Source organism: Lottia gigantea (assembly GCF_000327385.1).
Source record: "Lottia gigantea unplaced genomic scaffold LOTGIsca_87, whole genome shotgun sequence".
NCBI classification, from domain to species: Eukaryota; Metazoa; Mollusca; class Gastropoda; family Lottiidae; genus Lottia; species Lottia gigantea.
The window spans coordinates 464,819-476,250 of NW_008710867.1; the positions used below are offsets into that span (position 1 = coordinate 464,819).

Sequence of the window (11,432 nt, forward strand, 5' to 3'; positions counted from 1 at the left end):
CTGTGTATCTTGACTGACTGTAATAAATTCATGGGCTGTTATATGCAAAAAATACAAACATAATTTTTAGACGACCACGTCCCTTTAACTTCTCTTACATTCACAATCTGATTCCTACAGTGTTTTCCCCTCCTTAGATTTGAGTTATGCGGTCACCGCAGGACAAAACAAATTTTGGGAGCGTACCTATTGTTTTAACTGGCTGATAACTGACCAAACATTGAAAAAATATCGTTTATTACGTCGTTATTTTGAAAGGGTATCAGGGCTTTGTATGGCTTTGGTTTGCACAATTCGAATTTGCTATCAGATCTCTGTTGTTCTCGCCATAAAGTGTACTATGGAATAAAATTACGTTCTGTAACATACTGGAAATATCTCTTTAAGACTAAACGCTTTTCCTTGTCAGCCTCGCTGACTTGCATCAGTAACAGAGGGAAACCTTGTTGCTGTGCAGTGGAAATCAGTCGAAATTGAGTATCCGGTAAAAACCAATTAGTTGTATTATTTATATTCAATACCGCAATATATACTCCAAGCACAGGTGCGTTATGTGGAATTACCACAAGTGTATATCTTTAAAGGGGTTGATGGTCTAGGAGGTGGGGGTTGGCCGGCCAGCTCTGCTACATGACTCCACAAATGCCTTAAAAAGCGCTGACCAAACTCTTCAGTATCTGCATATCCCTACCACTGTCCGTCGCCCATCGATCCCACGCATTTCTTTCAGGCGCACCCCAAATTCAGCCAAGGAAATCTCAGTCACAATAACATTTTCTACGTCATAAATTTTCAATAAGCCGCTTAATGAAGCGAAGAAAATGCGGTTATCGCAAGAGATTTTCAATGAATATCCCAAAGGCGTTACTTTTTTAGTGAATAATCATTTGAATTTTAAACGTGACCGACAAACTTAATATACGCCATTCCTTGGCTCAAAAACTAGAAAAATGTGGGAAGATGGCGCGGATCTACATTTCAGTAATACCAAGAAATACGAAAGCGGAACTGAGGGAAACCCTCAGAAACATCCCCAAGCCCGCAGCCCTTTTTTGGGGAGAACCTACGTAGGTTCTTTACAGTAGGCAAATAAATTTTTGTTCGTTGGTACCATAGGCTGATTAGCCTTTGATGTCAATCGACACCACTGTCATGATTACTTAATCAATAGGAGGACCTGAATTTCATAAAAATTTCTTTATTATGTAGTATAGGAAAATATGTAATATCATACGCCGCGGCTGCAGTTGTGTCATCAGTCACAATATTGCATGAGTTACTTTGGGATTGTAATAGCTTGGAAATTTGACTGCGACGGTCTCCGACTGAATGGCTGAAAGTTGGACTGTGTAGGTCTCCGAGAGAAAGGTTGAAAATTTGATTGCGTCGGTCGTGGTCTGGTTGATCTAGTCGGTCTGGAAGGTCTAGTCGCAGTTGCGGTCGCCGCAGTTCCACCACTCGATCTGATGGTGTTAAATTCCTGAATGGTGACTTGGAACTTGGAAACTGTAACTGGTTGCAGCGTTCGTCCACCAGGTAAAATGGTTGGTCCAGTGGTATTCGCTCTCAAGCTACTGCACGTAAAACAGCACCCAACATCTCGTAACTGTGGATTCAAACAGGATAGTTGGGTGCATGTTTGGTCAGGATCATCCCCGAATGGACAATTTTCTGTGGACAAAGAAAGGAAATTTGATCGTTAAGTTCAAGAACTACTATATATATATATAGGGGTTGTATTTTGACCAGAATAAGAACTGCGTAGCAACTGACTACTGTGGACGTTGGAGTGGATCCCTGAGTTTATCATAGGGGACATCTGTTAATTGTCCTATGCAAACGACATCACTGATAGGGAAAGAAATCTTACCTGCCGTAACAGGAGCCAGGTCTGTTGCGATACACAATCCGGAAATGCACCACTAAAAGCAAAAAGAGCAGTTTTACACTTTGGGCTCACCATTCGACTTAGCTCGTAAATGTAGACAAATTCATTCGTCCGAGGAATTGCTTTATTCCTTTTATATTTTTTTTTACGTTGAAATTATATTTTATATGAGACCCATTGAATCGATGTCCGAGCACAAAGAGACATAATTACGTGTACATACCTTTTGATTTCCACAGGACGTACCATCATGAGCATAAGTAGAGAAACATCGCCCGCTTCTTCTATCAAGGCAACTCAGTTCATAGCAAACATCGTCATACGTTAGTTGTGCTCCATTTGTATATTGGTCCTGTGAAACAGATACACACATATTAGATCGACCAGCACCTGTACAGTCAGTTCCATTGAAGATGGAGCACATTCAAAGACCGGAAAAGTCCAAAGCGGCTCAAAACTGAGTTTCCAGCTAACTTAGACCATTAAGGAGTCTACCTACCCTGCAGACCTTGGAACCAGTACCCAGGAATATTTCACACTGGACGTCACCAGGGTACTTCTGACCAAGTTCCTCGGTGAGGAAGGAGTCAATAGGGATTGGTGTTCCCTGCAGCTGTAAGGTACAAATCGGGAACAATCTGAAAGAAATTAAATCAAATAGTTTCACGTCATATTTTTCTGCTAGTCATCGATCTGATGAAATTGGACTACGCCATGCAGTACGCAATAAGGGAAATTCAAAGAAATATACTAGGTGTACACACCTGACAAGATTGCTTCTAATCATATCCACAGAACAGGTTGAAAAGATCCAGGGATGGTTTCTGTTCTCCCTGGATGGTATTCCCAGTCCAGAATCCATAATGAAGCTATCGGCTGAAGAACAGGTGTTCCGATCTCCATCGTGGAATGATCCGAGACTGAAATAAACAAATAACTAATCAGTGAGGGCGACATGCAGGCAGATTCAAAAAAGAAAAAATGGTGATGGTTACAGAATTGGTAGCTACCAAGCAGCTACCTTGGGCATCTCAAGAGACCCTAGATACCACTTACCTATGAGCTAGTTCATGAGCCATTACAGTGGCAAGAGCTTGACTTCTGGTCTCTTCTACTACGGATACAGCGTTTCTGGTACAAATACTCGGAGTGAACGCCAAACCTAAAATGAAACCAATTGTGATAAGCATCAAATAATGAGTGTGGTAGGATCAACTTTGGTGAACTTGTGGGGAATAGAAAGGGTGGATTAACTTACCTGCGTTGGCTGTGCTTCCTCCACGAGTAAGGTCATATCTGAAAGCAAAACAAAAAGAACGACTAAGACTTCAATTGACAAATACCAATGGAATCACTGGCTGAATGTGAAATGGGGTCTTCGCCGACAGTAAATACGAATACGCAAATGGGCAATATTCAGCCCTCATGCAGTTAGAAAGTGCTTCGGATACAATTTTCAGATCAACAGCACCGGATGAAAACTTTATTATAGCTCATGCCAACATCACCTACCCCGAGACGAGCTGAGCGTGATCATGAGCTGGAAGGGTCCCTCTATTACCAGCAACATAGTCTCTAAATGATGTCAGGGCCTGATCGGCGTCCGCTCTACCATTCGATGCTATGTTCTCTGTCCATGGCGAAGTACCGGGAGTCTGAAAAGAAAAGAAATGAAAGGAATATAGGTGTATCTTATAAATCTCATTGATATATTGTAGAAATGTTAGGTATTGATGGACTGATGAAACACATTTGGAATGCTCAATATTATGCTCAGAATATCAAATGGGTGGAGTTTTACGTCCCAAAAATTAAGTACCGTACCTCAGCAATGAAGAGTCCAGCGAGGACGAGCTGTATGGTAAACCCCGGCCTTATAGCTGTCAGATAGCGTCGGTTAATCTAAAAAGAAAATAAACAAATTAATTAATAAATAAAATTAAAATTTAAAAAAATGTATGAATCCATTAAATTGTGGGGAAAGGCTTTACAACCCAAACCCATTGGAAAGAGAACGACTTACGTTATTGATGATATTAGCATAGTAATCGGAGATCTCGGCTTTAGTTGCTGTTGAGTTACCACCATTTCGTCCTAGCCAACTGAAGTAAAAAGGAACAAAATCATCAATGCATTACGTATCCAAGACTAATTTGGTAACTCGACGAATTTGCTTTGATGAAATGAACAGACGTTGAGCCATTAAATGTATTGAAGAATCATCAAAATCGATCAGAAAAGTAGTTGATATGGTCCAGGTAGTATCTTCATACGACAGCGGAATGGTTATAAATTACATAAGCAACTTACAATTTGAAAATCTCGTGGTCCAGAAAAAGCAGGAACTCTACCAGATGGTTCCCAACAGCTTGACGTCTTCGTCGTCTGTGGCTATGTTTTTCTGGTCTGTTATCTGTAACAGAAAATTGAAAACAATACAAAATGTTTATTTCGATCTATGGTCCCTGCTTCACTCTTATGTTAACAATGTTATGCCATTTGAGATTATAAGCAAACGCTCCAATTTGGAAGCCAAGCTGTCAAACTTAGGATCAAAAAAAGCATCCTCAACAGACGCAAGATTTACCATGGATTTCAACATCACCACAAGTTAAAGGGAACGCTCCTTTGATGTTGACGGCAGCAGTGGGATCTTTATCAGCTACTCCTACATCTTCTGGTCTTAATCTTTTTCTCGATTCTTTATACTTCGCCAGTCTTTCGCTGGAACTGTCCTGCAAATTAAACATGACTTATGCTTGGAAAAGAGTCAGACGTTGTGGTACACATGACGGAAAAGGTCAGGTCTTTTTTTAAAAGCTTTGAATTGCTTCGGCTTTTTACCGCAACAATTTGACAATATGGTCTTGTATGCTTCCCCCGAACAGTGACTTCTTCAATGTAAGTTTCATCGTTATGGGAATATGCAAAATCTTACCATTGAATTTAGAGGTACATTTTCTAAAACAGCTCCACCACCCTTCTGTAGGACATAAACTGGTACTGAAAATGGATAAGCAAGATGAAGTAAGGTTCTACACTTTAACAGCTTCATAAGATAAATAGGTCACTTTTTACAAGTCGTGGTATACACGACAATTTTAATTCTAAACTATATGTAGCATCGTTTTCAAAATCCTGAAATTGTCATCGATTTTAATTCTTCAAAGGTATCACTTACCGGCATCTATTGTGGAAATTTCTAAAGAGTTGTAAATAACTGCAATCAAAACCAAGAGACGCATGCCTTTGGTTGTATTGTGTTCGCGACACTCTTAAAGTTCTAATACTGCGATACACAACGTCGATCCGAATTGATGAACGCATGTCGTGAAGGATAAAGCGCCGTATTAATCGAACAAATCGTTCTCTGTGGGGTATATGTGCGACCACAACGTTTCGATACGATCCACTGTGAGGGTTAATCAACTTGGATTAGCACCCGCAGTTCACTAATCCCCTATTGCGGCATGCTGGTTTTAAGGATTTAGCGGCCGAGTATATTTGCCAGGGTTATGGTCGGATGATTTTAGAGTCAGAGCTTGCTAGTTGATTGCTGACAAATTTTTTAAATTTTCGTTGAATTTATAATGAACTTTTGGTGAAAATTATGAGAAGTGCTTTTCTTGTTTTTTTCACGGTTTTGTCTTTATGGAAATTTGACTTGGTAAATGCTGATGATACAAATGGTGAGTGAGGTTTTCTGAAAAATTATTTTGCTTTGATTTGCATGATCATTATTGATTTGTTGCCATGAAGTTACAGTTGATATCCCTTTATTCGGCAACGTATTGAACGAGGAGGTGCTTAAGATTCTGCTGTTTTGGACTGAAACGGAACGATCATTGAATACCACAATAATTACGCCTAAATTGACCATGATATACAAATTTTACGCTTAGCATAAATGTTTTTTTAAATGTCTTCATTTCAGAGAACAAAGCCAATGCACACATCGTTGTTTTGAAAGAAAATGGAAAATATCGCTCAGAATCCATAACAGTAAGTAAATCTTATAACCACTTCCGCTTACATCCAAAAAAAGATCGTCCTTACTCAATGAATCCATGGTCCTTTATTGGTTTAAATTGCATGACTTTACGGCGTATGCTTTGTTTTCAAAAACTCCTTCAAATTGGGAAACGATCTTTCCTCCACTATAACCTGCTGGCTGTAACCTTTCCTCTGTCCAAAATTAACCACTTTTCATATTGCAGCACCAAGATGGTACATCCAAAGTACGAGCGGTGTTTCAAAATCGCGACAAAGTTGCCCCTGAAGACAATCTAGAACCTTTCGTCCAATCCAGCTTAGACATGAAAAATCTGGTTAAACAGATTCATGGTGTTGAGGACAAGTATAGCATACCAGGTAAGGTCCGTTGTTATCTTTGGGCAGCTTAAAGTATTACCATTAGAAAATAAGTTTTTAATATGTCCTGCATATAGAAACATTTAAAACGTGGTCCAATGTGTCTCATCTCCTGTTCTTCTAACAGAAATAGTCTTTAGGTGATTAACTGGTGTTTTACATAGAGATCCATCAGATATCGCTTAAATCTGGACTACATTGGCCCAGACTCATGTATACAGCTCTCTCAAAAGTTTCAGTTCGTAAATTTGAATTGCTACTGTTCTACTCCTGGTTGGGCTCATGAGGAACTCCATAAATGAATATAGCAACTAATGATTACCTCTAATCCCGAACAGATCATTTGAAAGAGAAGCTGACTAAAGTACAGAAGAAGACTTATAGAAGACGCCGACAAACCAATGGTGTCGAGAAGCATTTCGTCGAGCTTCTAATGGTGATAGATTTTGAGCTCTACAATTTGTAAGTTTTATGTACCTTTTTCAATCCGATTCCGACAAAAAATGGAAAGGGTCCCACTTCTCTGACTTGCTTGGACTAATGAAGACGAGCAACGCCATGCACAATGCATTGAGGCAAAACTGCTGTAGCTAGAATAACAGATCCTGTTCAATTCATCTACTACACCCATTTCAGTTGGAGACAGCGAAACAATGATTCCATCAGCACCAAGCGTGAGATTATGGACTACTTCGCCAATATCGTCAAGGCTGTAAGTACTCACTTATATATAATTGTATGCAATAGTAAGTTTAATAGTATCGCCTGTGATAGTGATGTCATAAAACGCTTAGTTTAATTGGAATTGAAAGACCCAGGAACCACAAACATCTGACTGAATAATGCAAATAGATGCTCTCAGTGTCCCCTGATACACACAAAAGTTTAGAAAAACCTCTTTACAAACCCCTTAAAGTAATGTGTTGAACAGCTGGTAATATCTTCGTGTTATATTTCAGATGAACAGTAGGTTTACTACTCTACAACAGTATAATGTTGATGTCGAGGTTTTGTTGTCTAAGATAATCATAGCCGAGGTAAGGCAAATTTAATACGCTTCCCGCCAAGTACCATAAGTAATATATCAGGAGGGGCATTGGCTACGTGTCTGGGTGTTTTTGGAGATAGTTATTCAGGATCATTCATTTTGCCTTACTCTTGTGTTTCAGTCAAGAGTTACTTCAAAATGGACGGAAGATGCTCTTAAAGATGGACTAGTAGATTCAGATGCAGCGTTGACCAACATCATTACTTTTGTGGTTAACCGGAAGGAACTTCACGCGTTTGACCATGTTATGCTAGTAACACGGTAAGATCAATTGTCAGAACGATTCATCAATGGAAATCAGTATAGCCGTAGGTCACAGATCGTAGTGGACGCTTACGATCTAAATGCGTTACAGAAGCTGACTGAGACTCTAAAGCACAGTGTGTTGTTGCTGCTTCAATTATGTTGTTTGCGTGGTGTGGCCCTCTGATTCGATCGCAGTAACAGAAAATAGGTAATCCATCCACAAACCAAATGATTCTAACAACCTCTGTGATTTTGATTTCAGATATGACATCGCCCAAGGCGGAAAGTCATCGAATGCAGGTAAGTATGGAGATTTACTCTTAATATGTTCCATGATCCTCTCTACCAGCCAACGTGTACCAGCTAGCTATAAACCCTCTTGCTTATCATTTTCCTCTGGTTTTCTCTACGCAACCCCATCTAAGTCGATTGGTTTGGCTATTTGATCAATTAGGTCCGCTTCATTTGACTGACTCGTCTAACTGTGGATAATTTCTCTTCTTAGGTCTAGCAGAAATGGGGAGCACCTGTTCTCTGCGATCAGCATCTATTGCAGAATTTACAAGTGGGGAAATGTTCGCTACCATTGCTACTCATGAGTTAGCACACAGGTATGGCTTTTCTGATAATTTTTCGTCGGTTTATACTACTTTCAAAGGGTAACCAATTAACCACCCAAAGAGTAACCAATTAACCACCAAAGGGTGACCCATCAACTTTAAATATACAACAATACAATGCAAAACTCCGTTTCATTTTCTATGTTAACCAAATATATCTATTTATAGTCTTGGCTCGTACCACGATGGGGAGAATGGTAACAACTGTCCCTCATCCAACTTCAACATCATGTCCTCTAGTGTTGGTATACCAGATCGAGCTAGAGCTTCCCATCCCTGGATCTTCTCACCCTGTTCTGCCACCGGCATCAACAAATACCTGGCTAAGTAAGTAACTCTTTTTAACTCGTCCGATTCTTTCCCTTCAATGGTTTAGTTACCGCCTCACCAATGAGCAAAGCAAACAGTTCACCTGCCCTTTACGGAAAACGTAGCTAAATTCCACTTTCTAATTGATTGTTTCAGTTTGACTGGAGACTGTACCCAGACTCTGGACACTCAGCCTATAGATATCACACCATTCACTAAGCAACCTTTTGGCAGAAAATATCCAGTGGATGTACAGTGTGAGATAGCTTTGGGGAAAGGATCCAAGTTCTGCAGGGTAAGTAAACATAATCAGACATCAGTTTCAAGATGCCACTAAATAAAATTCTTTGTAAATAGCCAGATCGTTCACAGTTAAACCACGACAAGCATGGCACCAGACCATCACATTGGAGTAGCATAATGTTTTTAGAGTATTGTCAGATCTTCCCATGTTTATCAAGTTCCTCTATGATGGACACTTATACATTTTCCTGAAGCTGATTTTGATGCATCTCTTCTTTCAGACCTTTTACACTCCCCAAAATGGACTAACGTATGATGATATGTGCCATATGCTTATGTGCTCCAATCCATCGAATTCTACAAGCTGTGTACCGATTCTTGCACATGATGGTACAATTTGTGGCAATACAAAGGTAAGAGTCCATTGGGATCACTCAACATGAGGTAAAGTAATCGAGTAATGACTAAAAATACAGTTACCTTCACCACCAATCACAGATATCATATCGGTCTTGGGCCCCTTCCCAGGCAATAGTTCATTCAATATATGCTTTCCTGCATATTTCTCTGGGGATTGGGGCCCTCTTAGAGATGAGGACTCATGGGCTTGATTCAATCAATCTCTATACTAGTTGAGCCGCCGATACACGCCTTTAATATTCGACTGTGCAGAATAATTCCATTACAACAACATTGCGATTTGTTCAAACAATAATTTTTCATTTAAGGAATGCAAGTCTGGTGTCTGTACGAAGTCGCCCTCAGCTCCAGCTACTCCAGGTAGACTATGTTCACCATTCTCTTAATTCAGACAAAGTTTCCCTCATTGAACACTTAATATATTAATGTTGTCTTGTTTAGTTTTCCATAATACAAAACAGTAGGAATTCAAGCAAAGCTTATATCTACCCATCCTCAGTTTTTCTCAATATCTAACACTTAAACTTCAATCGCTAATATTAGGACCAATATATCCACAGCTTACACATTACCGTACGAATGCCCTTGTTTTTTTACATTTACAGTTGATTGTCCCGCCGGGGATGATCCAGATGCAGTATGTTCATTCAGCTCTTGTCAGACACCAACCATCCGAGATAAAATATGTTGCGGTACATGCAGACCGATCGTAGCCAATGCCGTGGAGATTCAGGCTATATCAGGGGAAACGACAATAATTTCCAACACAAACAGATTTTTTGTCACTGGATCTCTAGCGTCTGGCGCCACTAACACCAATAGATTCACTTTTTCATTTGGGGGATCATCACAACCGTCAGGGGCCACAGGCTCTTTACAGGTGTCCAGTGGAACAGGGTCACCACCATCCGGTGTAACAGGAACATCGCCTGCGTCAGGGGCCACAGGAACTACGCCGGCATCAGGAGCCACAGGAACATCGCCTGCGTCAGGTGCTACGGGAACATCACCTCCGTCAGGGGCAACTGGATCATCACCTGCGTCAGGGGCAACTGGATCATCACCTGCGTCAGGGGCAACTGGATCATCACCTGCATCAGGGGCAACTGAATCATCACCTGCGTCAGGGGCAACTGGATCATCACCTGCGTCAGGGGCAACTGGATCATCACCTGCGTCAGGGGCAACTGGATCATCACCTGCGTCAGGTGCAACTGGAACATCGCCTGCGTCAGGGGCAACTGGATCATCACCTGCGTCAGGGGCAACTGGATCATCACCTGCGTCAGGTGCTACGGGAACATCACCTCCGTCAGGGGCAACTGGATCATCACCTGCGTCAGGGGCAACTGGATCATCACCTGCGTCAGGGGCAACTGGATCATCACCTGCGTCAGGGGCAACTGGATCATCACCTGCATCAGGGGCAACTGAATCATCACCTGTGTCAGGGGCAACTGGAACATCACCTGCGTCAGGGGCAACTGGATCATCACCTGCGTCAGGGGCAACTGAATCATCACCTGCGTCAGGGGCAACTGGATCATCACCTGCGTCAGGGGCAACTGGATCATCACCTGCGTCAGGGGCAACTGGATCATCACCTGCGTCAGGTGCAACTGGAACATCGCCTGCGTCAGGGGCAACTGGATCATCACCTGCGTCAGGGGCAACTGGATCATCACCTGCGTCAGGGGCAACTGGATCATCACCTGCGTCAGGTGCTACGGGAACATCACCTCCGTCAGGGGCAACTGGATCATCACCTGCGTCAGGGGCAACTGGATCATCACCTGCGTCAGGGGCAACTGGATCATCACCTGCGTCAGGGGCAACTGGATCATCACCTGCATCAGGGGCAACTGAATCATCACCTGTGTCAGGGGCAACTGGAACATCGCCTGCGTCAGGGGCAACTGGATCATCACCTGCGTCAGGGGCAACTGAATCATCACCTGCGTCAGGGGCAACTGGATCATCACCTGCGTCAGGGGCAACTGGATCATCACCTGCGTCAGGGGCAACTGGATCATCACCTACGTCAGGGGCAACTGGATCATCACCTGCGTCAGGGGCAACTGGATCATCACCCGCGTCAGGGGCAACTGGATCATCACCTGCGTCAGGGGCAACTGGATCATCACCTGCGTCCGGNGCAACTGCATCATCACCTGCGTCAGGNGCAACTGGAACATCACCTGCGTCAGGTGCTACAGGAACATCACCTGCATCAGGTGCCACAGAAACTTCACCTGGATCCGGGGCAACTGGATCATCACCTGGATCC

The 11,432-nt window shown here is 42.2% G+C and overlaps 2 protein-coding genes across 2 annotated transcripts in view; one reads left to right on the forward strand and one right to left on the reverse strand.

Moving 5' to 3' along the window:
• Positions 1-1,276: 1,276 nt before the first annotated feature.
• On the reverse strand, positions 1,277-5,133 carry LOTGIDRAFT_236772 (hypothetical protein; the record flags this gene model as incomplete). Its single annotated transcript, XM_009067875.1, has 14 exons — positions 1,277-1,671; positions 1,871-1,922; positions 2,112-2,240; positions 2,388-2,526; positions 2,653-2,808; positions 2,945-3,050; positions 3,147-3,184; positions 3,401-3,543; positions 3,713-3,790; positions 3,912-3,990; positions 4,199-4,301; positions 4,476-4,623; positions 4,827-4,891; positions 5,070-5,133. The coding sequence occupies 14 exons, from the start codon at positions 5,131-5,133 to the stop codon at positions 1,277-1,279; spliced, it is 1,695 nt and encodes a 564-aa protein (XP_009066123.1).
• Positions 5,134-5,498: 365 nt separating this feature from the next.
• LOTGIDRAFT_236773 (hypothetical protein) overlaps positions 5,499-11,432 on the forward strand; it is a gene marked incomplete at both ends in the record, with an annotated part of 9,662 nt that continues 3,728 nt past the window's right edge. Inside the window, 14 exons of the mRNA XM_009067876.1 lie at positions 5,499-5,577; positions 5,823-5,890; positions 6,106-6,259; positions 6,598-6,721; positions 6,896-6,971; positions 7,219-7,296; positions 7,429-7,568; positions 7,816-7,853; positions 8,059-8,164; positions 8,342-8,500; positions 8,639-8,777; positions 9,007-9,138; positions 9,454-9,505; positions 9,751-11,379. Of these exons, the coding sequence (XP_009066124.1) occupies positions 5,499-5,577; positions 5,823-5,890; positions 6,106-6,259; positions 6,598-6,721; positions 6,896-6,971; positions 7,219-7,296; positions 7,429-7,568; positions 7,816-7,853; positions 8,059-8,164; positions 8,342-8,500; positions 8,639-8,777; positions 9,007-9,138; positions 9,454-9,505; positions 9,751-11,379 (2,974 nt within the window). The remainder of the gene's footprint in view (positions 5,578-5,822; positions 5,891-6,105; positions 6,260-6,597; positions 6,722-6,895; positions 6,972-7,218; positions 7,297-7,428; positions 7,569-7,815; positions 7,854-8,058; positions 8,165-8,341; positions 8,501-8,638; positions 8,778-9,006; positions 9,139-9,453; positions 9,506-9,750; positions 11,380-11,432) is intronic.